General features: G+C 42.1%; 1 protein-coding gene across 1 annotated transcript; it reads left to right on the forward strand.

The window, feature by feature from the left end:
* The first annotated feature begins 446 nt into the window (after positions 1 to 446).
* On the forward strand, positions 447 to 22,656 carry ankrd52a (ankyrin repeat domain 52a). The gene is made up of 28 exons (XM_039800165.1): positions 447 to 620; positions 1,170 to 1,256; positions 1,398 to 1,476; positions 1,682 to 1,752; positions 1,971 to 2,171; positions 2,308 to 2,395; positions 2,696 to 2,838; positions 3,067 to 3,279; positions 3,708 to 3,786; positions 3,884 to 3,998; positions 4,212 to 4,294; positions 4,377 to 4,494; positions 4,614 to 4,682; positions 4,818 to 4,958; positions 6,216 to 6,278; positions 6,458 to 6,569; positions 11,109 to 11,180; positions 11,287 to 11,488; positions 11,660 to 11,747; positions 11,847 to 11,964; positions 13,861 to 14,080; positions 14,181 to 14,268; positions 14,391 to 14,474; positions 15,272 to 15,417; positions 16,008 to 16,090; positions 16,227 to 16,309; positions 16,548 to 16,639; positions 19,302 to 22,656. Exons 1-28 carry the CDS (start codon positions 594 to 596, stop codon positions 19,571 to 19,573), a joined length of 3,237 nt encoding a protein of 1,078 aa, XP_039656099.1. The 5' UTR covers positions 447 to 593; the 3' UTR covers positions 19,574 to 22,656.
* Positions 22,657 to 24,350: the final 1,694 nt, after the last annotated feature.

Here is a 24,350-nt window from a genome sequence, read left to right on the forward strand (position 1 = left end):
ATGAGTACTAGCCAATCAGAGGTAAAGTAGGACAGGTAATGCCTTCCCCATGCTTCCGCCATCCTACCATCCTACCATCCTAGGAAAAACCTTTTATATATGTCAATGGGGGGAAAAAATTGGTTCACGGTTTGTGGCCAAACACAGCTTTTAAGTATTTTCCCAAGCTACAACAAACTCTGCTCAATAACAAATGTGTTATAAAACTTAATTTAATAGTTCTGGTGCCCCTAAATCTAAACATTTCCCTTGACCTCGCAGGCACTTAATGAGTGCTCTAAATACATCCATGGTGCAATCCATGTTGTCGCCTCATCTTAAATGATTATACCGTTTTCTTCCACACGATGGCGCCATTTCACCGATGAGGCGAAAACAGACCGCCCCGCCTGTAGGCGGACCAGTACAGTCGTAGCCTGTATCGTCAGACGAGACATTGGATACAGACAACAACAGTGACAGTCAGATCAAGACCGCATTTCTGTATGCAACCAGCTATGGGTGTAGTCTGACAAGTGGAAACAGTAGCGCACCGCAATATACCTCGAAGTTTTATCCTCATGAAGGAGCTCCGTCCTGGCTGAGTTTGGGAGATGGGAGTACTAAATATTGCAGACCAGGTACGCCGAGAGAAAAAGCGCTCCGTGTTTGTGCTGTGGCGCAGTCTAGTTGCTGGGAAAGCCCTGCTCTTGTGCGCAACATACAACGTCTTATTCGTTGAGCAAGTTGTTTAATTTTTAGCTAATTGGTGCTGCATGTTTATTTACGTTGGTATTGGACACATAATGATGTAATCCCCTGTGATTAGCAATGCTTGGCAAGGTTATCACATACGTTGTTGCAGCTCTCGTCTAGGCCCTGCTCTGGGTCAGGGCCAGCTCTGTAGCAGAATTAGCTGAGACAAGGGCCCGCAGGCCTCAGCCAGGGCTCAGTGTATTTGCTGGAAGGAAACCAGAATTGCACTCTGCTACTTAACGCTACAGTAAACGCACTAAATTCACCATGTATCACCAGGATAGCATATTTAACCATTTCACTGAGTAGTTAAATGCTATAAACAAAATGTGACCTGCTCAGAGAAATCGTAGTGTGATGGATATATCCGAATCGTCGCTCCGGGTTAACGTAATTGTATGCAACGTAACTTAGCAGGTATTTCTGTGTTGCAGCCTCCACTGGTCCAGGCCATCTTCAATCGTAACGCTGAAGAAGTTCAACTATTATTGCACAAACAGGAGGAGGATGTCAATGCACTGGTATGTATTATGTTGGGTACTTTCAGTTACAATGCAAACGGGGTTCGTATCACGAAGGACTTGGGCCCCGTGATCTATATCCGTTAAACATGGAGCTTAAACGTCATGGCCCCCTTAATTGATTATACGTTTATCCCATAGGACCAAGAGCGCCGTACGCCACTTCATGCTGCTGCCTGTGTGGGTGACGTCCATATAATGGACCTCCTCATTGAATCAGGTGAGCGAGCTGTATGCTACTAATACTTGGCTGTGTGTTTAGAATTTGGAGTCCTCTGTGTTAGTGAAATGTGGTGCATACTTTATCCTTTGTCACCACTCCAACAAACACCCCCCTCATTGTCAGTTCACTGTGCAAGTGTTGCCCCCACACACACACACACACCCGTGATAACCCTTAAAATGTTGTTGTTTTTGTCTTCCAGGTGCCACTGTAAATGCTAAAGACCATGTATGGTTGACCCCGTTGCACAGGGCAGCTGCTTCCAGGAATGAAGTAAGCAATAAACTCATATCCCTTTGCCATTTCGAGGAGCCTAATTATCTCGGAGTCAGATGACTTCATTCTCTAATTTCATTATGCATTTACCCACAGTGACTATAGAGCTCATTTAGATATATGCACAAACATATTGTGCTGACTGAAGGAAATGCCGCAAGCTTGCAGATATGATATATGCTTTAAGCTCTTTGTGATTTCTTTCTTCTCCCCAGAGGGCAGTGGGTCTGCTGCTGAGGCGCGGAGCAGAGGCAAACGCACGAGACAAGTTCTGGCAGACACCGCTGCATGTGGCTACTGCCAACCGTGCCACACGCTGCGCTGAGGCCCTGCTGACCCAGCTGAGCAACCTGAACATGGCAGATCGCACCGGCAGAACTGCCCTGCACCACGCAGCTCAGAGCGGGTTCCAGGAGGTGAAACTTGAGTTATTGGCTTCCCTCTTTGAGATTTTCTTAAATCATGAGAACCTATAAGTGGGTTTTTATACTATTTATGTATTTATTTATTTGTTTGTTTGTTTGTTTGTTTGTTTGTTTGTTTGTTTCACAGATGGTGAAGCTGCTGCTGAACAAAGGGGCCAACCTGAGTGCCATCGATAAGAAGGAAAGACAGCCTATCCATTGTGCTGCTTACTTGGGTAAGCAAGTTTCACTTTCTTGCCAATGCTGCACAGCACACACATTCATTGTCAAATAGCAGTAAAAGCTCCTATTGTTCATGACAAGTTTCACTCAAATGAAGAGCAGTAACATTGCCAAGTCCTTGCGTCATAATCTGGGGGTAAAAGACACTACAATCACTGAATGAACCAATTGTTGTCTCTTTTACTTAAACCGCTCTTGGCCACTATTACTTTGAATCTGTCAAATTTAAAATACAATTTGTGTTGGAGGTAATACTGAAATGTTTGCTCCCTTTTTTTTTGTCATTCCCATAGGACATTCAGAGGTTGTTAAGTTGCTGGTGTCCCGCAGTGCAGACAAGAGCTGCAAGGATAAGCAGGGTTACACACCTCTCCATGCTGCTGCGGCAAGTGGTCACCTCGAAATTGTAAAGTACCTACTGAGGATGGGGACAGAGGTGGGTGATTTTACTTTCTTTTTTTTTTTCCATTTCTAATATTGATTTTTTAAACCAGCCCAATTAAGCAGCCACATTGTCTGTTTCATTAAATGTCCCAGGCTGCGTTTCACCAATTGTCTTCTATCATCTGCTGAAATCTGACACATAATTGAAGGTTTCCAGGAATCCTTCCTTTCAGGCTCTAGGCACAGTCTAATCTTGTGTCACGTTTGTGTTTTTTCTCAGATTGATGAGCCTAATGGCTTTGGAAACACTGCACTCCATGTGGCTTGCTACATGGGGCAGGAGGCTGTGGCTACCGAGCTGGTGAACCATGGAGCTAATGTTAACCAGCCCAACAAGTGCGGCTACACCCCTCTGCACCTGGCTGCCGTCTCCACCAACGGTGCACTCTGTCTGGAGTTGCTGGTCAACAATGGGGCAGATGTCAACCAGCAGGTATGAAATGCGCTGAAGAGTCTCAGATGGAAAATACTTTCCTTACTGTTATTTGTTTGTTCCTGTTATTAGTAATCATGTAATTTGGTGACCTACAAGACCTTATACATTATGCTGTTGCCCAATTTCAATTACGTTGTCTCAGAATATGAGGCATAGTCTTTTTAGTGAAACTGGATTCAGTAGAAGTAATTGTATTACTTTAAATTAATAGCAGACAGTTAGTTCAGAAGCACTGCATAGAACATGTAAAAACATGCATAATTTTTGCCTTAATTGAAAGTTGGAAATTCTCAGTTGTCAAACTGGCCCTGTAGCAGCTTTCTGAAGCTTGCTCACTAATGATCAGTGAACTGTGGTTCTATTGTGACTATTGGGTCTCTGAACTACCCTCAGGATGAAATAATGAGTTTTGGTTCTTTTTTTAGAGCAAAGAAGGGAAGAGCCCCCTGCACATGGCAGCCATTCATGGACGCTTCACACGCTCTCAGATCCTCATCCAAAACGGTAACTGATGACCGATCCGTGAGAAAATGTTGGTCCTGGCCTTTCTCTCTTCCTAATGGGTCTTTCATTCACTCCCTCTTTCTTTACTTTCCACCAGGTGGGGAAATTGATTGTGTTGATAAGTATGGCAATACTCCTCTCCACGTTGCTGCTAAGTACGGCCATGAACTGCTGATCAGTACTCTGATGACCAACGGAGCAGACACGGCCAGGTATCGGAAAAACCTTAAGTGGTATTACTGATGTGTATAAACGTGCCATCAGGTTGTAAAAACACAATGAAGCACAGCCCTTAATACAAGGAAGCATTCATGTACTGTATATGAGACATGAGGGTACATGAGTTGGGTTTAAATGGGGTTACATTTTTAACATTGACTATTTTCATTTCTAACATTCTGTTTGTATGTTTTTGGCATTTCTAGACGTGGGATCAATGGAATGTTCCCCTTGCACTTAGCTGTGCTGTACGGGTTTTCAGACTGTTGTCGCAAGTTACTCTCCTCAGGTTTGTCTTTGTTCCATAAAAGTTTGCACTCCGATTTAACATAGAAATCTTCCGTCATCGATGTTTCTTCATTACTCTACAGGTCAGCTGTATAGCATAGTTTCATCCATGAGTAAGGAGCATGTACTTTCGGCTGGGTTTGACATAAACACCCCTGACAACTTTGGGAGGACCTGTCTACACGCTGCTGCCTCTGGAGGGTAAGATGCAGAATCTGTTTTGTCACTGGGATAATAAACTGACCCAAATTGTTTTGGGATTACACGTGATCTGTAACATATATTTATTTTTCCCCCCCCATGGACGCCTTCCTTTACAGAAATGTTGAATGTCTGAACTTGCTCTTAAGTAGTGGTACCGACTTGAATAAGAGGGACGTAATGGGAAGGTGAGTTTCCCCTCATCTGTGTAAGATGTTTTAATTTGCTGCCGCTGTAATCGTGACTTTTTTTTGAAGTGTCACCTAATACATGTAACTATTCCTTAGTCACTGTCATTCTCTCTCCTTGCATTGTCCCTGCAGGACACCGTTGCACTATGCGGCTGCTAATGGGAGGTACCAGTGCACTGTGACCCTGGTGGGCGCTGGCGCTGAGGTCAACGAGCCTGACCAGACAGGCTGTACTCCCCTGCACTACTCTGCCGCCTCCCAAGCCTTCAGCAGGTAGGAAAGCTTGTCTCTCTCCTTCTGTGTTCTCACTGACCTACCAGAAGAAAAACAAAGTACCAAATTGTGTTCAAGTTCGGCAGAAAGTCAACAATGATTGCCTGGTGAAACTGTCGTATTGACAGGTGGATTATTTGGTGAACGAAACAAAAAAAACTCATTACTTGTTCAGTTCAAGCAGTTCACTGAATATTTGGTTTCATGATCAAATTGCATGAGCAACATCAAGCTTTCTTAGATAATCGTAACTATCTGAACAACACACCAAGGAAATGTTGGTTTGCAACGATGTGTATGGTATACTGACTTCGTGTTTTTTTTATTTAACTTTTAAAGGAACACGCCGACTTATTGGGACTTAAGCTTATTCACTGTAATACCCAGAGTAAGGCAAGTCGGTACATATCCTTCTCATCTCCGTGCGTGCTGTAATGCTGCCTGACGCCCCCAGCATTAGCTTAGCCTAGCACAGATCCTGGAGGTAACTGGTTCCAACTAGCCTACTGCTCCCAATAACTGACAAAATAACACCAATGTGTTCCTATTTACATGTTGTGATTTGTATGGTCACAGCGTGTACAAATAACAAGGTCACATGAGACACAGACATCTTCTAATAGTATACATACTGGGAACTATAGTCTCAGAAAGGCGAAGCTGCTCAGGGCTTCTCAGGTGCCGCAAGCATATCACTCCGCCCAAGTAGCAGTGTTTTGTCTTTCTGAGAATATAGTTCCCAGTTTATATACGGTTAGGAGATGGCTGTGTCTCATGTGACCTTGTTATTTGTACACGCTGTGACCATACAAATCACAACATGTAAATAGGAACATGTTGGCGTTATTTTGTCAGTTATTGGGAACAGTAGGCTAGTTGGAACCAGGTACCTCCAGGATCTGTGCTAGGCTAAGCTAATGCTGGGGGCGTTACAGCACGCACGAAGATGAGAAGGATATGTATCGACTTGTCTAACTCTGGGGATTACAGTGAATAAGCTAAAGTCCCAATAAGTCGGCGTGTTCCTTTAACACACCACACACAACATACAATTTGACCCAGTAACTACAATATTCAAGACCAATATTCAAGACCATTCAACAAAATAACAAAATAGACCATGAACTATAAACCAAATAAACGTATGTATAAATGACAACACCATAAGCCACCCTAGCCAAATCACAAGCCCACTCTTGAATTGACGTCTCAAAGTTTATTGAATCAAAGCATTTCTTGTTTTGTTTTTTTCTTCAGAGTTGATCGTCATTTTACTGGGAACCATCAGAATGATGAAGATGAGGCAAAGGAGTCGTACTTGTGAGTTTTTTTTCCTTTTTTTCCTTGTCTATGCATTGAACCATGACTAATGTGATCACTGCTTCACATTCAACAAACTGACCAAGACTGTGGAAAACATTTGTGCATAGAGGCCCCTGAATGAAATGCCTCTAGTCTTTATCCCCTCTCTACATTTTAATCGTGTCTTCTAATAACAGCTGCTTGGAGCATCTTTTGGACAATGGTGCCGATCCATCGATGGTCAACTCAAAGGGTTACAGTGCTGTTCACTATGCAGCTTACCATGGCAACAAACAGAACCTGGAGCTGGTGAGTTCTTCCTGTTTTAATCTGAAATCACAACTTAACTTGGCACATGCATTAATCAGTCATATGTTACACACTCTCATACACTTGAGGGTTTGTCCTGCCGTTCTACGTCTTAGGCGCAGCGCCTAAGAATTTTTGAGCACCGCCTAAGCGTATGAATGTAAAAACAATGTGATGAGTATCTGGACAACGAGCCAACCGTTATTATTACTAGGGCTGCTCCCTCTTAGTTGATTAGTCGACTAATCGGTCGTTTTGGTCTTAGGCAACTTAGATTTCTTTAGTCGATTAGTCATGTTTTATGCTTTTTTTCATGCTGAATGACTTATTTCCAAGAAAAGTACGAGCATATCTCTGGTAAACACAAGAATTTAGGTGGTGTTTTGCATGACTCTTTGCAGAGAAACTCAGATTTACAGATCTGTCGATTAAATCAACTAATCGATTAGTCAATACAATTGAAATGAGTGTTAGTCGACTAAGAATTTCTTCAATCGAGCACAGCCCTAATTATTACACACCAATAGAGCTGATGCACGGAACAAGCATCTACTCGTTGTTTTCGGCACACCTGCTGCATTATAGTTGGGTCACACGGTGGAACGAGGCATGGGCCGGTTACCGGTTTCAAAGTATACTGCGTTTTGAAAAAAAGTCATGGTTTCAAAACCACTCAAATTTTCTGTCATACCCTTGAGCTGTTTGCTATGAGTCGTCACTGACAGGAAGTGCAGTTTAGAAATCCCTCTCCCTGCCTGTGTGCAGTGTGTTTTAAAAGTAAAATACATTGTTTTCAAAGGAGAAAATAAATAGTTGTTTACCCAGACATTTCAAAATAATACATTTTTAAGCTGTAATTGCAATACTGTGAAACCTTGATATTTTTGTTGGTTATCATACTGTCAGAATCTCATACCGGCCAATGTGTAGGTGTTACAAACATTGTCACTCACACATACACAGAAACACAAACAATGCATGCTGCACACACAGCAGCGGGTGTGCGGTGGAGAGAGAGGGGGGAGAGCGAGGTGTGTGTGTCAAGTATGAAGTAGCAGTAAAGTTATAGCTGTGAACATAGCAGCGTAGTCTGTGTACAGTTTATTCGTCGGTTAGGCCTGTCACGATAACAAATTTTGCTGGACGATAAATTGTCCCAGAAATTACACACACACACAGGTGCAACTCTGACATACTTTCCACACTCCGTGTCCGCGGACAGCTGTAGGCTTGTACCGTTAATATTCTGTGCATTGTCGGAAACATGCAGCCACTTTCCTGAAACCGCTTGCGAGACTGACCAGCGGCGTGTATGTCCGAGCCCGGCTCCACAGTCTCCACCTGCAGGTTGTCAGCTGTGTGGTTTGGATTGAAAGGGAGAAACGAGACGCCAAATAACACGGTGGATATCGCTCATATAGGCCTACTTTCTTTTTGACGGCGCCTTAACTGCAAAGTGCTGCGGGAAACCCTGCTCCAACTCTTAACTAGCGTTTGTCTGTCTCTGTCTCTCTGTCCGCAGTCCCGCCCCCACAAAGACCATGCGACTGACAAGAGGGTTCACTCCTCGTTACGCTAAGGAACCGAGAGTGGTCCTCCAGTCTCTTTGGTAGAGAGAGACGAGGAAAACAAACAAGCATGCAAATGGAAATTATCGCGGCCGGAAAAATTATCGAGCTCATTTTTTTTATCGTGCGATAACTCGATTTATTGACTATCGCGACAGGCCTATCGTCGGTGAAAAAAATGCTATAACTCCTCAAGACCCAAATCAGGTTCTTGTCTTACTTGCTGGTTAAAGAAAGTGAAGAGTTTAGCCACGGAGCTAGCGACAACCTCAGCACAGACTCATTAACTTAAGGTGGGCTGGCTTTAAGGTGGACCAGCTATTCCTCATTTTATTTTTTTAAGATTATTTTTGGGGCTTTTCCGCCTTTAATTTGACAGGACAGCTAGGTGAGAAAGGGGAGAGAGAGGGGGAAGACATGCAGGAAATCGTCACAGGTCGGATTCGAACCCTGGATCTCTGCGTCGAGGCATAAACCTCTCAGTATATGCGCACCTGCTCTACTCCAGTGGCGGCTGCTGGTAATTCAAAGAGGGGCAGCTCATTTTTGGCCTACATCATAAAAATTGTCCATTTTATTTATATTAATATTATAATAATATATATAATAATAATAATAATAATAATAATAATACAATAATAATATAATTATTATAATAATAATTTATAATATCCGTGAGAAGGTTTCATCAAGAGGCGTGGCATGGCCAGCAGTACATTTTCGTCACAGCACTTCCAGTCAGCCAGCTAACTTTGTCATACCAAGAGAGCTGAACAGACCTGGTACTTTGCCCTGTCTTTTACACTAAATCAATCTTAAGTGTTGATCTAACCCTGCTGTTTAACTCTAAGTTTCTCCTCGTAAGGAAGACTTTCAAATGGCTTTGCCAAAATCAGGTCGACAATATTAGCATTGTCTGCCATCGTGTGCAGTTTGCTAGCTGGTTAGTTCACCCCTACAACACTAGCCTAGCCTACTGTATGAATGAATGAATGAGTGAACAAACGATCTAACAAAACGATATTAAACTCGAAGGAGGAAATGTGGGAATTAGGTTAAACTGAAACAAATGTGGTGTATAATTGTATGAAATGTATGATGAAAATTGGCTAGCAATTTTGCCAAGCAAATACCAAGAAATAGGTTGCAGCAGTTCGTCTTTCAACTAGCTAGACTTGCAAAATCCGCGATGGGACTGAGCTGAGCTGTGCTTGAAGTTGAACAGCTTCGGCGACTTTTTATAGTACAAAATCACTGACAATCAAAAGGAGATAGAGTCCTTCGACAGATCCTCCAATCATCACGCAGAAGCCCAGCATCCAGGCCAGCCCACTGCTCCATTGACCCCCCAGAGACGCTGAGCGTCTGTGGGTTGGATATAATCGCAGCATTTATCCAATGACCGTCTAGTTTCGAAGCAGTGAAAAAAACTGTTCAAAGCAGTCCCGTTGAAGTCAACGGACGCTAGGCTTCAACAGAGAAATGCACTGATACGCTAGGGCAATGAATGAGAAGAAAATCGAGTCAGCTAATTCTGAACCAACTCGTCTTTGAGATGAACGTATTCTAACGCATTTTAGTCAATAAAATGTTAACACAATTGTACGTATTTGACAATTACATTTTAGGGGAAGCTGAGCTTCCCTTGCGGTCTTAAAGAAATCGCCACTGCTCTACTCACTGACCCAACCCGGCCACAGCTATTCCTCATTTTAAGTGAGAAGCTGCTCTTCCTCCTCCCTGCTGCGACCGACAACCACTAAACTTTATGCAAATATTTGCGTGATGACGCCACTAATGTGCGAATGAGCGTGTGACGTCATTTGCACCTAAGCCCTCTAAAATCTAAAAAGAGATGTCACAGATCTGGTCCATGGGAGACGTAAACGCTCTTATATACTAGACAATAGAGATGTTCCAATACCAGTATCGGTATCGGCTCCGATACTGCCTAAAACGCTGGTATCGGGAAGTACTGGAGTTTATGCACCATAAAGCCCTAAAGAAAATCTACGTTAAAGTAGTTTATTTTTGTTCTTTTTCCCGTTATAACTGACTGTCAAACTGGATAATAAAAAAAGTATCTCTATCTATCTATATATATCTATATCTATATCACATCCATACAAGGATCAAAGTATACAGTTGTTAAAACATGATAAAATATATGACACACTGGTATCGGATCAGTACTCGTATCGGCCAATACGCAAGTTCAGGTATCAGAATCTGTATTGGGAAGCAAAAATGGTATCTGGCCATCTCTACTAGACTCATCCAAGGTGGTGCGCGTCATCGTGACGTCAAAATGACGGGATATCCTGCCGGCGCGCCCGTTTTATAGCGCGTGAGCAGAGGTCGCACACGGCAAATTCTTTTTTCTTCTCAGCGGCGCGCGACTGGATGCCAGGACTCTCAGAGTGACTGCAAGTCTCTCTGGTAAACTTACTGGGTTAAGATTATTTTTTTTTTATGCTGAATGAAAGGCTTGATCCGACCAAGTAGGTCATTGAATCAAATCGAAGCATTGACAGCAATGCTGCTGCCAGTTCTGCCGTTGTTTACCTTTTTTCTTCTTCTTCTAGTCCGTAGAAAGAGCAACGTCGGTAGCATTTGCTTATTAGCGCCACCACTGTTGATTGCAACTAGTGTCGCGAGCACCAGCGCAGGTATAAATAGTCACGGCGATCCCATGACGTCACATTTGCACGCACCAGCTGGGCTGCGTCTAGCTTATAAGAGCCTTAAGACTTTCTTAGGTCAACACATTGACTTGATTTATTCTGTGCTCTAGCTGAGTGAAATATGTTTCATAGAAGTGTAAGCCAAAAGGAATAGTTAATGGGATCATTTTTGCTGGATGTGCATGATGAAAAATGTTCAGGTATATAATTAATATGTGTAGCATGTTGTGTTTTACTTCTTTCCTCTCTAAATTTAATTAAATCCTCTGTTGTGGTTTATTTTCCAGCTCCTGGAGATGTCTTTTAATGCACTAGGAGACATAGAGAGCAGTATTCCAGTCAGTCCTCTGCATCTCGCTGTAAGTGTTTCACATTTAACCAACCCCCTGGGTCAAAACGGGTTGTAATCAACCTCCTTAATGTGGACTACATGCAGAGTTGTGAATGCCCTCCTCTGCTCCTCAGGCTGATAAGGGCCACTGGCAGGCGCTGCGTGTGCTGACGGAGACTGCGGCCTATGTGGACATGCAGGATGCTGCAGGCCGTTCTGTGCTCTACTTGGCTGCCCAGAAAGGCTACGCCCGCTGTGTGGAGGTGCTGTTGGCTCAGGGGGCCTCCTGTCTCCTCAATGACAACCGCCTCATGTGGACCCCAATTCATGTTGCGGGTATAGTGCTCTCTGCTGGAAGATTTCATGGCACAGCATTGTTTCAGATTGCTACCACCCTGAATAGTGTCAATTTTATGTTACAGAGAATACACATATACTGTGTGTGTATGTGTGTGTGTATATATATATATAATTATTCTCTCTCTCCTGTACTTTGTTTCATGCCAGCTTCCAATGGTCACTCTGACTGCCTGCGCATGATGATTGAATATGGGGAGGAGGGGGATCTCACCAACGTTGCAGACAAATTTGGCCAGTGAGTTGTTTTCTTTTGAAAAGCATGGTTTAGATAATTTGACCAATGAGCATACAGTGAAAAAGCACATATAGTTATTGTCACTTCTGTCCCCTTCAGGACTCCTTTGATGCTAGCTGTTCTGGCAGGTCACACTGACTGCGTCCACTTCCTGTTGGAGAAGGGTGCCTTGCCAGATGCCAAGGACAAGAGGAGCAGCACGGCTTTGCACAGAGGGGTAGGTCAAAAACGCTGCACCATAGCGTTCAGCATCAGCTGCACCACAAAGCTCATACAAGACTAACTGGTGGTTAAAGTGCTAGTGTTGGTCAACTACAACAGAAGACAACATTGACAGTGTAAAGTGTTTCACCTACATTCTCATTACCAACTATAGTAGTTAAGATTAGGGGTGCGACAAAATATCGACACGGCAGTATATCTTTGTGCGATATGAGAATTGATACACTGGCACCAAAAATTTTGGTTAACAAAGTTAGACGTTAGATTTCCCTGCTCCCAGTTTCGCTACTTCATGGCTCCTTGAGGTGGCGCTCAACACGTGAATGAGGTAGCGCCCTTTATATGGAGAGTGTGGCCAACTCAAATCATGGGTGCCTTATTGGATACCAACGTCAGATGACTCTACAGTGTAACCCTATGGTGCGAATATGCTATCTTGAAATAAATCGCTTATTTTCACCATTATCAACGTTTGTCAATATGTAAAAGGCCCTTATGGAAATATTACAGTGTATATTTACCTTCTATATCGTCAATGGACCTAAAAAAAAAAAGCCCATGTAGTGAGTGACCACGTCGCCTAATAAGTCTCTGAGCAGTGTTTACCTTTCTAATGTCCGCTAGCATACAGGCTAACTATAGCTAGCTTTGTGTGCAACATAACAAAAACCCACCCATCTCAGAGGAGTGAAGCTCAATATTTCATTCAGTAAACTTATGGTACAAAAGGAGCACTAACGCCACAGGTCTTATGTTGACAACGTGGACGCAGATGTAGGAAACTCCGAAGGCAGTTGAAATATTTACCTAGCAGGCTAGGCTAACGCTGTTACGCTAACAAACGTCGGCGTAGAGTTAGCTAGCTGTCTAAACTTGTGAAAAGCCGAACAACATCCCCGTCCAAGCTGTGTTTCACTTTCCCTCCAATATTATTTTGAAGATAATAAAGGCACCTGGACTCAGTTGAGACCAAAAGCCATAGCTATGACTGTGGCAAGATCACAAGCATTTAGGTACATGGAGTGCTAGCGAAAAAGCTAATGCTAGCATAAGGCTAACTTCAAACTTCATTCATTTCTAAAGCAGTGTTAGAACTTTTTTGACAGCATGGTACACATTAACGATGGTATTACTATATTTGTCCTATGTAATTTGTTATCATATCAAAGAGAGAAATTGACATTTACCTCACACAATAATGAAAAGCTCCCATACTTTTTGGTTCACGGGGGACTTGTGAAATCTTTTGCTGCTTCCCTGTCTTTCATTGCAGCCCAATGCCCAACAGTTGGGCATTTTTTCAGTGATTTTATGTCATTTTTTTCCCAATAATTTATTAAATTTTTCCACTATTCCCTGCGCTCTGTCAATGGGAATCAGATGAATGTTGGTATCAAACATGGAGTCCACGAAACACATGACCACCTCGGAACCAATCACATAACGGGATAGCTCAGAACATTCAATTCCCTAGTTGGCCACACTCTCTATATAAAAGGCGCTGGAATCAGGGAAACTTGAACATAAGTTAAGTAGCCTAGGGAGAGGTTTTTAAACTGGATGGGGGACAGCAGTTTGAGTCCTGTAATTTTAATTTACAGACTGAAAAATTTGTGCTGCAGAATTGTGCCGTTTTCTAACAGTTTGGACTTGCGGTAAATAAAGAGAGAAAACCTGCACTTAACCTTTTCACAAGCATTTTGTATTCATAGTTAGACCGATGTCGTGATGTATCATCATAGGATTGTCTAGCAATATATTGATTATCGCAGAATTGTATTGTAACCGTGAGGTACCCTGTGATTCCCACCCCTAGTTAAGATAATCCAGTTAAATGGGTACCTGCCTGATGATGAAGTTGTCTAATCACCCCTCGCTGGTGTTTGTTCAGGCGGTGTTGGGCCATGATGACTGCGTGACAGCCCTGCTGGAGCACAAAGCTTCTGCACTGTGTCGGGACATCCAGGGTAGGACACCGCTGCACTATGCTGCATCCAGAGGCCACACGGACATCCTGGCCAGTCTGGTCCAGGCCGCCATGGCAACAGACCCACACGATAAACTGCTGGACAACAAACAATATACCCCATTTCACTGGGCTGCTTACAAAGGTTTGCTTAGTTTGATCGACTGGAAATGGCCAATCTCTAAATGTTGCAATTAATCACCGTAGCAACTGTTGTCTATAATGCTGAATGTGTTTGTTGTCAGGGCATGAAGACTGTTTGGAGGTTTTACTTGAATTCAAAACATTTATCCATGAAGAGGGAAACCCGTTCACCCCCCTGCACTGTGCTCTGTAAGTATTAACTTGGCATATGCTTTTGTCTTGTCTTACTGTGTCAAAACTAACAAATAAACACACAATTTTTAGGTTTAGATGAAGTCATCATTTCATTAACTCGGCCGTCTTGTTTGCAGGATGAATGGCCACAGCGGGGCAGCAGAGAGGCTGCTGGAGTCTGCTGGGGTCCACATGATCAACACCAGAGATGCCAAAGGAAGGTGAGACTGCAGAACAAAAGATGTAATTCATGTACTTGGGTACATCTGGAGTTCAGAAAGAAAGTAGAGCCTAATGAAGTGTCTTTTATTTTTAGTTATTTTTTATTTTTTTTTTAAAGCTGATATTGAATGTATTTGTCATCATTATAGAGTAAGCAGTGTTACCGAAACCTCTTCCTTCGTCTGTCTATTCAAGTAATCGGTCATTAAGGCCTCGTGCATTGTACTTAAAGTGCTCATATTATGCTTATTTTCAGGTTCATAATTGTATTTAGAGGTTGTACCAAAATAGGTTTACATGGTTTAATTTTTAAAAAACACCATATTTTTGTTGTACTGCACATTGCTGCAGCTCCTCTTTTCACTCTGTGTTTTGAGCTCTCCGTTTTAGCTAAAGAGTGAGGCATCTCACTTCTGTTCCATCTTTGTTGGGAGTCGCACATGTGCAGTAGCTAGGTAAGGACTACTAGCCAGTCAGAAGCAGACTGTGAGGGCGTGCCACGCTAGCAGCTAGGCGAGCATTATAACGTGTGTTGCAAAGTGTCGCACGTTCGTCACGGAAATAAAGGCTGGACTACAATAGAGCTGTTTGGAGCGGTTTGTGAACAGTGTTTTCTGTTGGAGATGGTAAGTGCCTTTGGGGTGGGCTTTGTCACTGTAAACCTATAACGTGCACAAAAAAGATATATAACACAATAAAGGAAAGGGAAAAAGCATAATATGAGCACTTTGAAGCCTGCCCCTGAAGCTCTAACACTGATCATTTTCGTAATTGTTTGGATTGTCTGCGCCTATAGGACCCCACTGCATGCCGCTGCATTTGCTGAGGATGTCGCGGGACTTCAGCTGGTGCTTCGCCATGGGACAGAGATCAACGCCGTGGACAATAGTGGATGCTCTGCTCTGATGGTAGCTGCTGACAAGGGACACAGTGGCACCGTGGGTAAGTCTTTGACTCGTTGTACTTGTAGGATTCTGAAGAGCTAGTTGTTTCCTTTTAAAGGTCCCATGGCATGAACATTTCACTTTTTGTTGTTTTAATTAATATGAGTTCCCCCAGCCTGCCTATGGTCCCCCAGTGGCTAGAAATGGTGATAGGTGTAAACCGAGCCCTGGGTATCCTGCTCTGCCTTTGAGAAAATGAAAGCTCAGATGGGCCGATCTGGAATCTTGCTCCTTATGAGGTCATAAGGAGCAAGGTTACCTCTCCTTTCTCTGCTTTGCCCGCCCAGAGAATTTGGCCCACCCATGAGAGAGAGACATAATGGCTTTCAAATGAGCAAAGTGGCAGTTGGTCAAGACCACACCCCCCACCCTCTAGTGGCTGTAATTCTGCACCAAGGCTTAATTTCAGGAAAGAGACTTCAGATACAGTATTATGGGACCACTAAGGTGTGTGTATATATAAAAGCATCCAAAGAACACAATGTCATGGGACCTTTAAGAATACATAGCTTGTTTTGCATTGCCTCTGACCACAATTGTCAGATCAGGACATCTGTAGTTGCAGCAAATGTCTTTGTTGTCACCCAGCCATCCTCCTTCACCGGGCCAAGGCTGACCTGACACTGCTGGATGAGAACAAGAACACCGCCCTGCACCTGGCCTGCAGCAAGGTACACAAAGCTCCACTGTGGTGTTCTGAGCATTAACACCTGAGTGTAATGTTGTACCCTATCTTTGCGTGCAAAACAACTCTATAGACAGAAGCCCACACGTTTTTTCCACTAGTCTTTTTGTTTTGTCCCTCAGGCTCATGAGATGTGTGCCCTGCTGATTCTGGGAGAGATCCACAGTCCCACACTTATAAATGCCACCAACAGCGCTCTGCAAATGTGAGAAGCTAATAACATATTTAAGCTATTAATAAAAAAAGGGGGGGCAAAGAACATGGAGTTTATTGGGATTTTCTGTAAATAATTGTGAGCCTACATTTCTACAAAAGCACTTTTAGGTCAATAGCCTTGAAATGCTGTGTTTTATTGATTCCTCTGTTTTACACCTGGCCACCACTGGAAGTTACAATAGTATGTCTGCCAGCTGTCTCTCAAACCCTCCCCTGTTCTCCTCCAGGCCCCTCCATCTTGCAGCACGTAATGGCCTGGCTACGGTGGTGCAGGCACTGCTGAGTAGAGGAGCCACTGTGCTGGCTGTGGATGAGGAAGGTGAGGCCTTTTCATGCTTTGTAAGCCAGTTCAGCTCATGCAGTATGTGCAGTAAGTGCTGTGTTACATTTAAGTAAGACTATATATATATGCCGTAACATCATGTTTGGGCAAAAATTAGTTAGTCACTTTTGGGGTATTTGAGACCTCCTTTATCATGTGAATAAATATCGTGGGTCAATTTGATAGTTTTAACGAGAAAATAAAGGGCTATGACAACCGTAACATCCAAAACCATACGAGAAACCACAGCAGAACGCTGTAACAGCTGTTACGGCTCTTCGCCTTTGTTCCGACACGCTGAAGTTGAGTTAAGGTGTTCTGCCTTTGTTTAGCCAGGCATCAAGAGAGATGTTACTGTGCCGCCGTGATGTTACTGTACTCTGGCCTCATCATACTGTCAAAGTTTGCCGCTTTTAATTGTCACCAAACCACGTAACATACACACAACATATCTTTCAAATAAAGTGACGATGGTATGTCAGTGTCCGTGACAGCCCGTAGCTAGCTAACTTTATCACGTAGCGCTAACGGTGATGCTGACACACCTCCTCACTTGGCAGAGCCTCACATCAGACGCCGAAAACCAATTATTAAATACATAGGCATCCTACCTTTCCATGCAATCCGATATAATCCATGGAAGATATAATCCATAGCAAAACACGTCATCGGCTGTATCCACAAAAATCCATACGTGTTTGAGCGATATTTCCTTCTTGCAGGTGTTCATGTCAAATCTTACACAAATCCATAATAGCACTAAGCTAGTTATTGCTAACGTCCGTACAAAGTATGCTAACCTAAATGTTATCTCAGAATTAAAAAGTAGTAATCCAAGTCGAGTTCGTTGACTGTGCATCTTGAGCAGTTTGGTGGCCCTTAACCAGGGGCGATTCTAGGATCAGACCTTTAGGGGGGCTCAGCCCCTAATGAGAATATGACAAGGATACAGTGCCTTGCAAAAGTGTTAAACATTATATATTTATTGTTAAACAATAAATATACCTTTTGTATTCAATTATATTTAAATTATCTTTTATTGAGAAAATATTTCTTGTATTTATTCATACTGTATACTGTACTGCAAAGCAACTTATCTGTCATACTGTTCTACTGTGTTAGTATTGCCACACTATCCTGATCATTATAGCAGTAAATAGGAACAACCAAATGTCTTCTATATAATTTAAAACAAATACCATGATGACTAGACCTTGGTTAGGTGTTCTTATAATGGTGTATAATGTAAGTATGGTGAACAGCAAGCAAATATTGATTATATGTCAGTTACTGCCTTTTGCCTTTGCATGACTCCTTGTTTTTGGCACATGATACAAAGGCCGAGTACAGTAACTGCCAAACAAGGGTCAAAGGTCAATTTTGAACTCAAGATTTTTTGCTTACAAACATTTCTTCATTATAACTAGTTGTCAAATTTTGGGAGTTCTACCTATAATACTTTTGTCTGGACAAAACAGAAACTTTAAAGTCATTTTTCTCAGTTTCACACTCTAGCGAGTTAAGGTCTTTTGCCTTTGCAGGGCAGTATTCTGCTGACTATTTCTAAAGGTGTATGATGAACACACTTGGGCTGCCCCCTCTTAGACGATTTGTTGACTAATCTATTTGTTTTGGTTTTGGTCTTGGTCGACTAAGATTTCTTTAGACAATTAGTCATTTTTTTTATGCTTTTTTTATGCTGAATGACTTATTTTCAAGAAACCTAAGAGCACATCTCCGGTAAACACAAGATTTTTGTGGAGAATCAAAGATCTGTCGATGAAATCAACTAATCAATATTGTGTCGGTTGACTACGAATTTCTTTAGTCAAGGGACAGCCCTACACCCCAGGGCTGCCAACTAAAAGTCAGCGATTGAAGCCCTCAGTCGAGAAGACCTTGAGTCGACTCACATCAGTCAGTCGAATCGCAGCTTCTTATTTTTTTTGGGGGGGCTCATCGTAGTCTGTGCAATGCAGGAGCCATTGCATGGCAGGCTGTAAATTTAGAAACTGAGTCTTGTCTGAAAATGACCCACCCAAAAAAACTAACTGTGATAGAAGTACAGAATGGTAATAAAAAGGCAGGGCAACGCGACTCGCGTCTGTTGGCCCTCCGGTGTTTACTGCAATGAGGTCGGCTAAACAACGTCTGAACCAGACGATAATACCTCCTCCTTTACTGCCATCCCTTGTGACTAAGTGCTCAGCTGACAGCGCTGTCAGCATCCTTGGCAGGAGAGGCGCTCTGCGGTGTGCTAGGATTTTACAGCCACATATCACAAAATGACAGATGATAAACAAAGGCATTAAAACCTGGGGTTTTGCAGGTAAAACATGAGACTCCTTCCAGGTAGTGTACAGTGGGTTTTTAGAGCTGTCACTGGTCTCATCAGTGTCAGCAGTTGGGACTGCTGACACTGATGAGACCAGTGACATTGAACCAAAAATTTAAAGTTGCACGGCGTAAAAACAAAACGTTGAGTAGAAAGGTGCTTAAAAGCTGCATGAAACTGACGGAAGCTGCAGGGTGAGGATTCTCTGTGGGTTCATCATTACTCGCAACACCCTTTTTTCCCAAGACGTTTGCCAAATGTAATTCACATGTGATGTTCAAGTTGTATGTGAGCACTCATGTGAATTTGTTGTCTGTCAATCAGGCCACACCCCAGCCCTGGCCTGTGCTCCCAACAAGGACGTGGCAGACTGCCTGGCTCTAATCCTCTCTACCATGAAGCCTTTCCCCCAGCGGGACCCTTCCTCCTGCTCCTGCTCCTCTCCCACCGTCTCCCCCTCCCCGGGTCTCAACTTGCTGAAGCACTGCGGCATCACCGCCGCCTGCGCCCCCCTGCCCAGCAACGGCCTCCACAACGGCTACGTCAAAGACCGCCACGGTGCGCCGGTTGGCCTGGACGGGTGTCTGTCTGAGTGAGGTCACGTGCCCCCCTCAGTCAGCTGCTATCACCATCATCACCACCAGGGGGGGGGACTCCCTTTAACATGGCCCAGAGGACCAGGAGAGCACCCACCCACATGTCTGTTCTCTGTGTGTGTGTGTGTGTGTGTGTGTGTGTGTGTGTGTGTGTGTGTGTGTGTGTGTGTGTGTGTGTGTGTGTATGTGTGTGTGTGTGTGTGTGCGTGAGTGTCTGGTCTTCTCTTGAGGTGCAGTCAAACCTAATATGCAATTAGATCCCATTCCTCCATCTCCTAGTAGTGCTTAATAGGACGGATGGAATAGAGGCCGATTGCTCTACAGGGTCACTCAGATGAAGCGTGGCATCCAAAAACAAACACTAGCAATCTGGCCATCTCTAAATCATTTAACCCTTTAAAACCCATGTCGACATAGTTAAATAACCGACATATAAGAGCATGGAAACCTCTGTATCCTTGACTGTCTTTCTCTTCATATCACTCAATACAAAAGTCATATCGTGTTTAATCAGTTGTGGTGACCTTGTAGAGGAACATACAGCCTTCCCAAAAGAACGATCAAAGAGTTTCTTTGTTTGTTTTTTTGATTCTCTTTTTTTTTTTTTTTTGTTGGGGTGTTTTTTTTTTTTGTTGGGGTTTTTTTTTTTTTCACTTTATTTTTTTTTTGGTTTTAATTGTCCGTTAGCCTAGATTTTTATGAAGGAGACACACAAGGGAAAAATCAAAATTTTGCTTAAGAGTGCAATGCTAGTGTACTACAGTACAATCCGGAATTTGGAAAAAGGGTCACAAAGATGTTGATTCCATAGTGTACTTTAAATGTACGGCCTAGAATCGTTTGGCATTTTATGATAATTTGGTAATGCTGCTGAATACGTTAGCATGTCTCCTTCCAAAGGAGAGCCACGTGCGGGTCAGCGCTGCGACGCGGATTTGTTCTTAATGCTGACGTCATGTTTTAAAGATGCTAAATAAGTGTTTGTTAAGATAGAATGTTTCTAAGCATATAACTTATGACCAAAGTTGATCAACACTATTATGGCTATAAATTATTTATTTGAGATGAACTGTACTGTATAGAGAAAGACAATAGATCTCGATATACCTCGTCAACTCGTTTAGCAGCTGCTTCATCTTCACCCAGGGTCCGTAGGCCTAATGTTCTCTTTTTGTAGGACTAGAGAACTACTGTAGGATAGTGACTGACCTGAGGCCTTGTTTATTATTTCTAGATGAAGGCTTTACTAGTAATATCTGCCAACAACACCTCATCAAAGCATCATATTTCTGAGCACATAAATGAACAAGCCATTTCAATTTATTTCCCATCTCTTTAAACAGTGTTTTTCTTTCTTTCTTTTTTTTCTTTCAGATTTCGAATGGCCTAGTTATCGAAAGAGAGCAATCAGTTTTGGTTTGTAGGCACTCGTGACGTTTTTTTTTGTTCTTTTGTGTTTCTGAAGTTGAACCGGCCATCGGCTTTGTGGTTTTAACAAACTCGCACTAAAGGAGTATTTCTCGGAGCTGGTGAACTAGTCTCAAACATCTAATGGCTTCTATCTCAACTTCTCAGTGGTCAACTCTGGTCAATTTGAACAGATAAAGAGTAATGACTGCTGTTTTCATTGGGCAGTTTTCAAGCAATAATTTCTTCTTTTTTTGTTTTTTTTGGTCTTGTTTTTTTTAAGTTTAACGTTATTGAATAGACAATCACTGTCACAAGGGCTTTTGTTTCCCTGGAATGTGTTTTGATTTTTTTTTTTTTTTTATTATTATTATTATTATTTCATGAAAAATTACCTAAAGACTAAACGAATGGCTCTGTGTGTGCCGGGCATTTTATTGTCAGTGTCAACACAAATGCACTGGATTGCCTTTATGGCATCTCATGAAATGCCTTTTGACCCATGCCTTCCGTAACACATCATTTCAGTTGGATTGCGTAATGGCAGAGTATGATGAGCCCTGAGACCAATTTATCTTTCCACCCATTTGATTGCAACAGCATTGAACCACAGTTGCACCCATACTATCTAGTAGGGGAGAAAAAAATTGCCCGACATATCATTATATGTTTCGGCATTATCAATGACCAGGAAGTTGATAACCTTTTTATAGAGGCTTTATAGGGCTAAGAGGGAAAAGGAGAGGGATCTTTGCTTAGGCCAATACCTGTTTAGATTTCAGGAATAGCAGAAATCCAAATATGTGCTTTTTGGTGTTCATTTTGTTGTCTACTCATCCCATTTCTGGTACTAACGATGATTGTATCGGACCACTAGAGCTGTTTGTGACTTTTAGATGTTCTATCTATGCTATTTTTTTTTTTTTTTTTTTTTTTTTTGAGAACCATCTGCTGGTGGTTAAATTACACTGAGTCAGATTGTTTTCATTGGTGTGATAACTTCATATCCACTGGTAATGAAGTGGCACAATTGCACACATTAGTTGACTGGATGAGAGATGAGGACCTAGACTAGGCAATGCCGTTTAGATACCCCTACAAAAGTCTTTTCACGTTATTGTCTTTTACTTGATTTCCTAAAATTTCTAAAACATTTCAGAGCAGTGATTTCTCAGTCAGTGTCGTAGATTCGTAGTTGGTATTTCTAATTGACCTCCATAACTGACTGAAATGAAATGGAACTACTGTAATTGGTGATCGCCCAGCCTTTTGTTCTCTTGATCAATTAATACTTTCCGTGAGAACCGCTTATATTACTAACTTTAGGGATAGGTACAAAATTTGTTTATCTCAGGATCTGTGCTGAAGCAGCAGGCAGAATTTATTAATCCAATCAGATCTCAGCAGGATGATTATGTCTACATTATTGTGATGGGATGATCCATGATTTAATTCATTTTTAACCCTAATCCCACAGCACTTAATTAGATAGTCAAGCATGCACTTTAGTACAGTCAGGTTCTAAGTGGTTGAAATAGAGCAGATGTAATGTATGTACTTATGTTTACATGCATGTGTGTTGCTGCTGAATACAGGAAGGTAGAGTTGCAAAAGACAAGCAAAGGCTGCAACAAAAATTGTACTCTAACAATGCATTATTTAAAAAAAAAAAAAAAGTGTCTCTAAATACTTTGGGACATTGTCCACTGCCCACTGACTTTTTTTGTGTTCTCTATTTCTGGGCAACCGGCCCAAAAAAGTGACATGGTTACATTACCCAGCCTACTGTTAATAATACAGACTGTGGCCTAAGTCACTTAAAGTCAGTCCAGTGATTCAACAGACACCTCAGGCAGGCTCCTCAAAATACTCAACATACTCTCTGCCATCTGTAGGTGCTGTCAGACCGGTCTTTTCGGGCAGGGATTTTTTTTTTTCTCTTGAGATGTCCTTATCTGACCAGTATATGGAGCCATTGCCCCTGTATCTATACAAGTTGTAACTGAATCATTTTTGTTTTATCACAGTATTCTTATACATGCTTTTTTATTTGTGTGTACCAGTGATAACCGAGTGATTGTGCATGGAGCTACATCACAATTTTGATACAGTAACGATTGAGCAAGTGGAGCATATACAATATATCTGGTGTCAGAAACGGAAAGCAATGAAAGGTCCAATTGTAGCAATAGAGAGTGTGTGTAATAGTTTGCAGCACAAATATTGCACTGCCATCCATTTAGGCCAATTCAGTAAACCATAGCATAAATGCCAATGGAAGATTTAAATGCGGGTTGGATGTTATAATCTTTGGTCACAAATAAGGCCTGTTTGCCAAAATGTGTCGAGAGGGAAAACCCCTCAGTAAAGCAGCAATGGATTTATGCATATGTTCAAGCAGTTTACAGTCTCACCATCAAATCTGAGCCATGAATTTTCTGACTGAAATGAATGTAGGGTCAGTTTAGAGCAGGGCAATTTGCTTTCTCCCGACTTTAAACTGTTGCTCTTCATTTGTCTTGCGTAGATATGATTATACAGGTAGCATGTAATAACCTAATTCTCTACATATTATACAGTATGTGTAGTAGTCTTCCTGCATTGAGGGTCTGGATAGTTGTTTTTTTTTGGCATTATTGTGGGAGTATAGGCCTGCTGTTGTGTAATCTCTCTCTCTCTCTCTCTCTCTCTCTCTCTTTTTTTTTTTTTTTTTTTTTTTTTTTTTTTTTTCTCTCTCTCGTATGTGTGGAGTGTAGTCTACAAGGTAAACAGGAGAAGAGTTCAGATGAATTTAACATTCATGTTCATCCATTCCATTGAGATTGCCTTACAGTACAGTAACACAAGAGGGACAAAAAGGTCTACAGTAGATATGATCACACATACTCGTATATAGCCTATATTTGACAAAAATGCACCTACGCTACACCCATTTAGTGCCATAGAAACCTTTATTTGCCTTTAGACATATTCATACTTGGTCAGTAACTTATTCAGAAGTAGGCAGGATTATTACAGTTTTGTGTTTTGGAGCTGCATGTCTTCACCAATTATATTAGTCAAAGAGATACTATATCAACTTTTGCATGGAATATTAGTACTTTAATGCAAGTATTCTGTTAACATTTGGTGTTGGTAGAAGTATATTGTATAATTGGACAATTTTGAAGAATATAGTTAGTCCCTTTTGATATTGGCAAAGCAATCCCTTGGTTGTGTGTTAGTTTAACAAGGTGTGTGTGTGTGTGTGTGTGTGTGTGTGTGTGTGTTAGTTACCAGGAAGAAGAAAAAAAAAATGTTTTTGATGTCGGAAAAAAAGCATGTTATATATAGAATTGATTTGCCTCAATGGATGTCTCGGTTCTTACTT

This window comes from Perca fluviatilis, chromosome 5 (assembly GCF_010015445.1).
Source record: "Perca fluviatilis chromosome 5, GENO_Pfluv_1.0, whole genome shotgun sequence".
Classification (NCBI taxonomy): domain Eukaryota; kingdom Metazoa; phylum Chordata; class Actinopteri; order Perciformes; family Percidae; genus Perca; species Perca fluviatilis.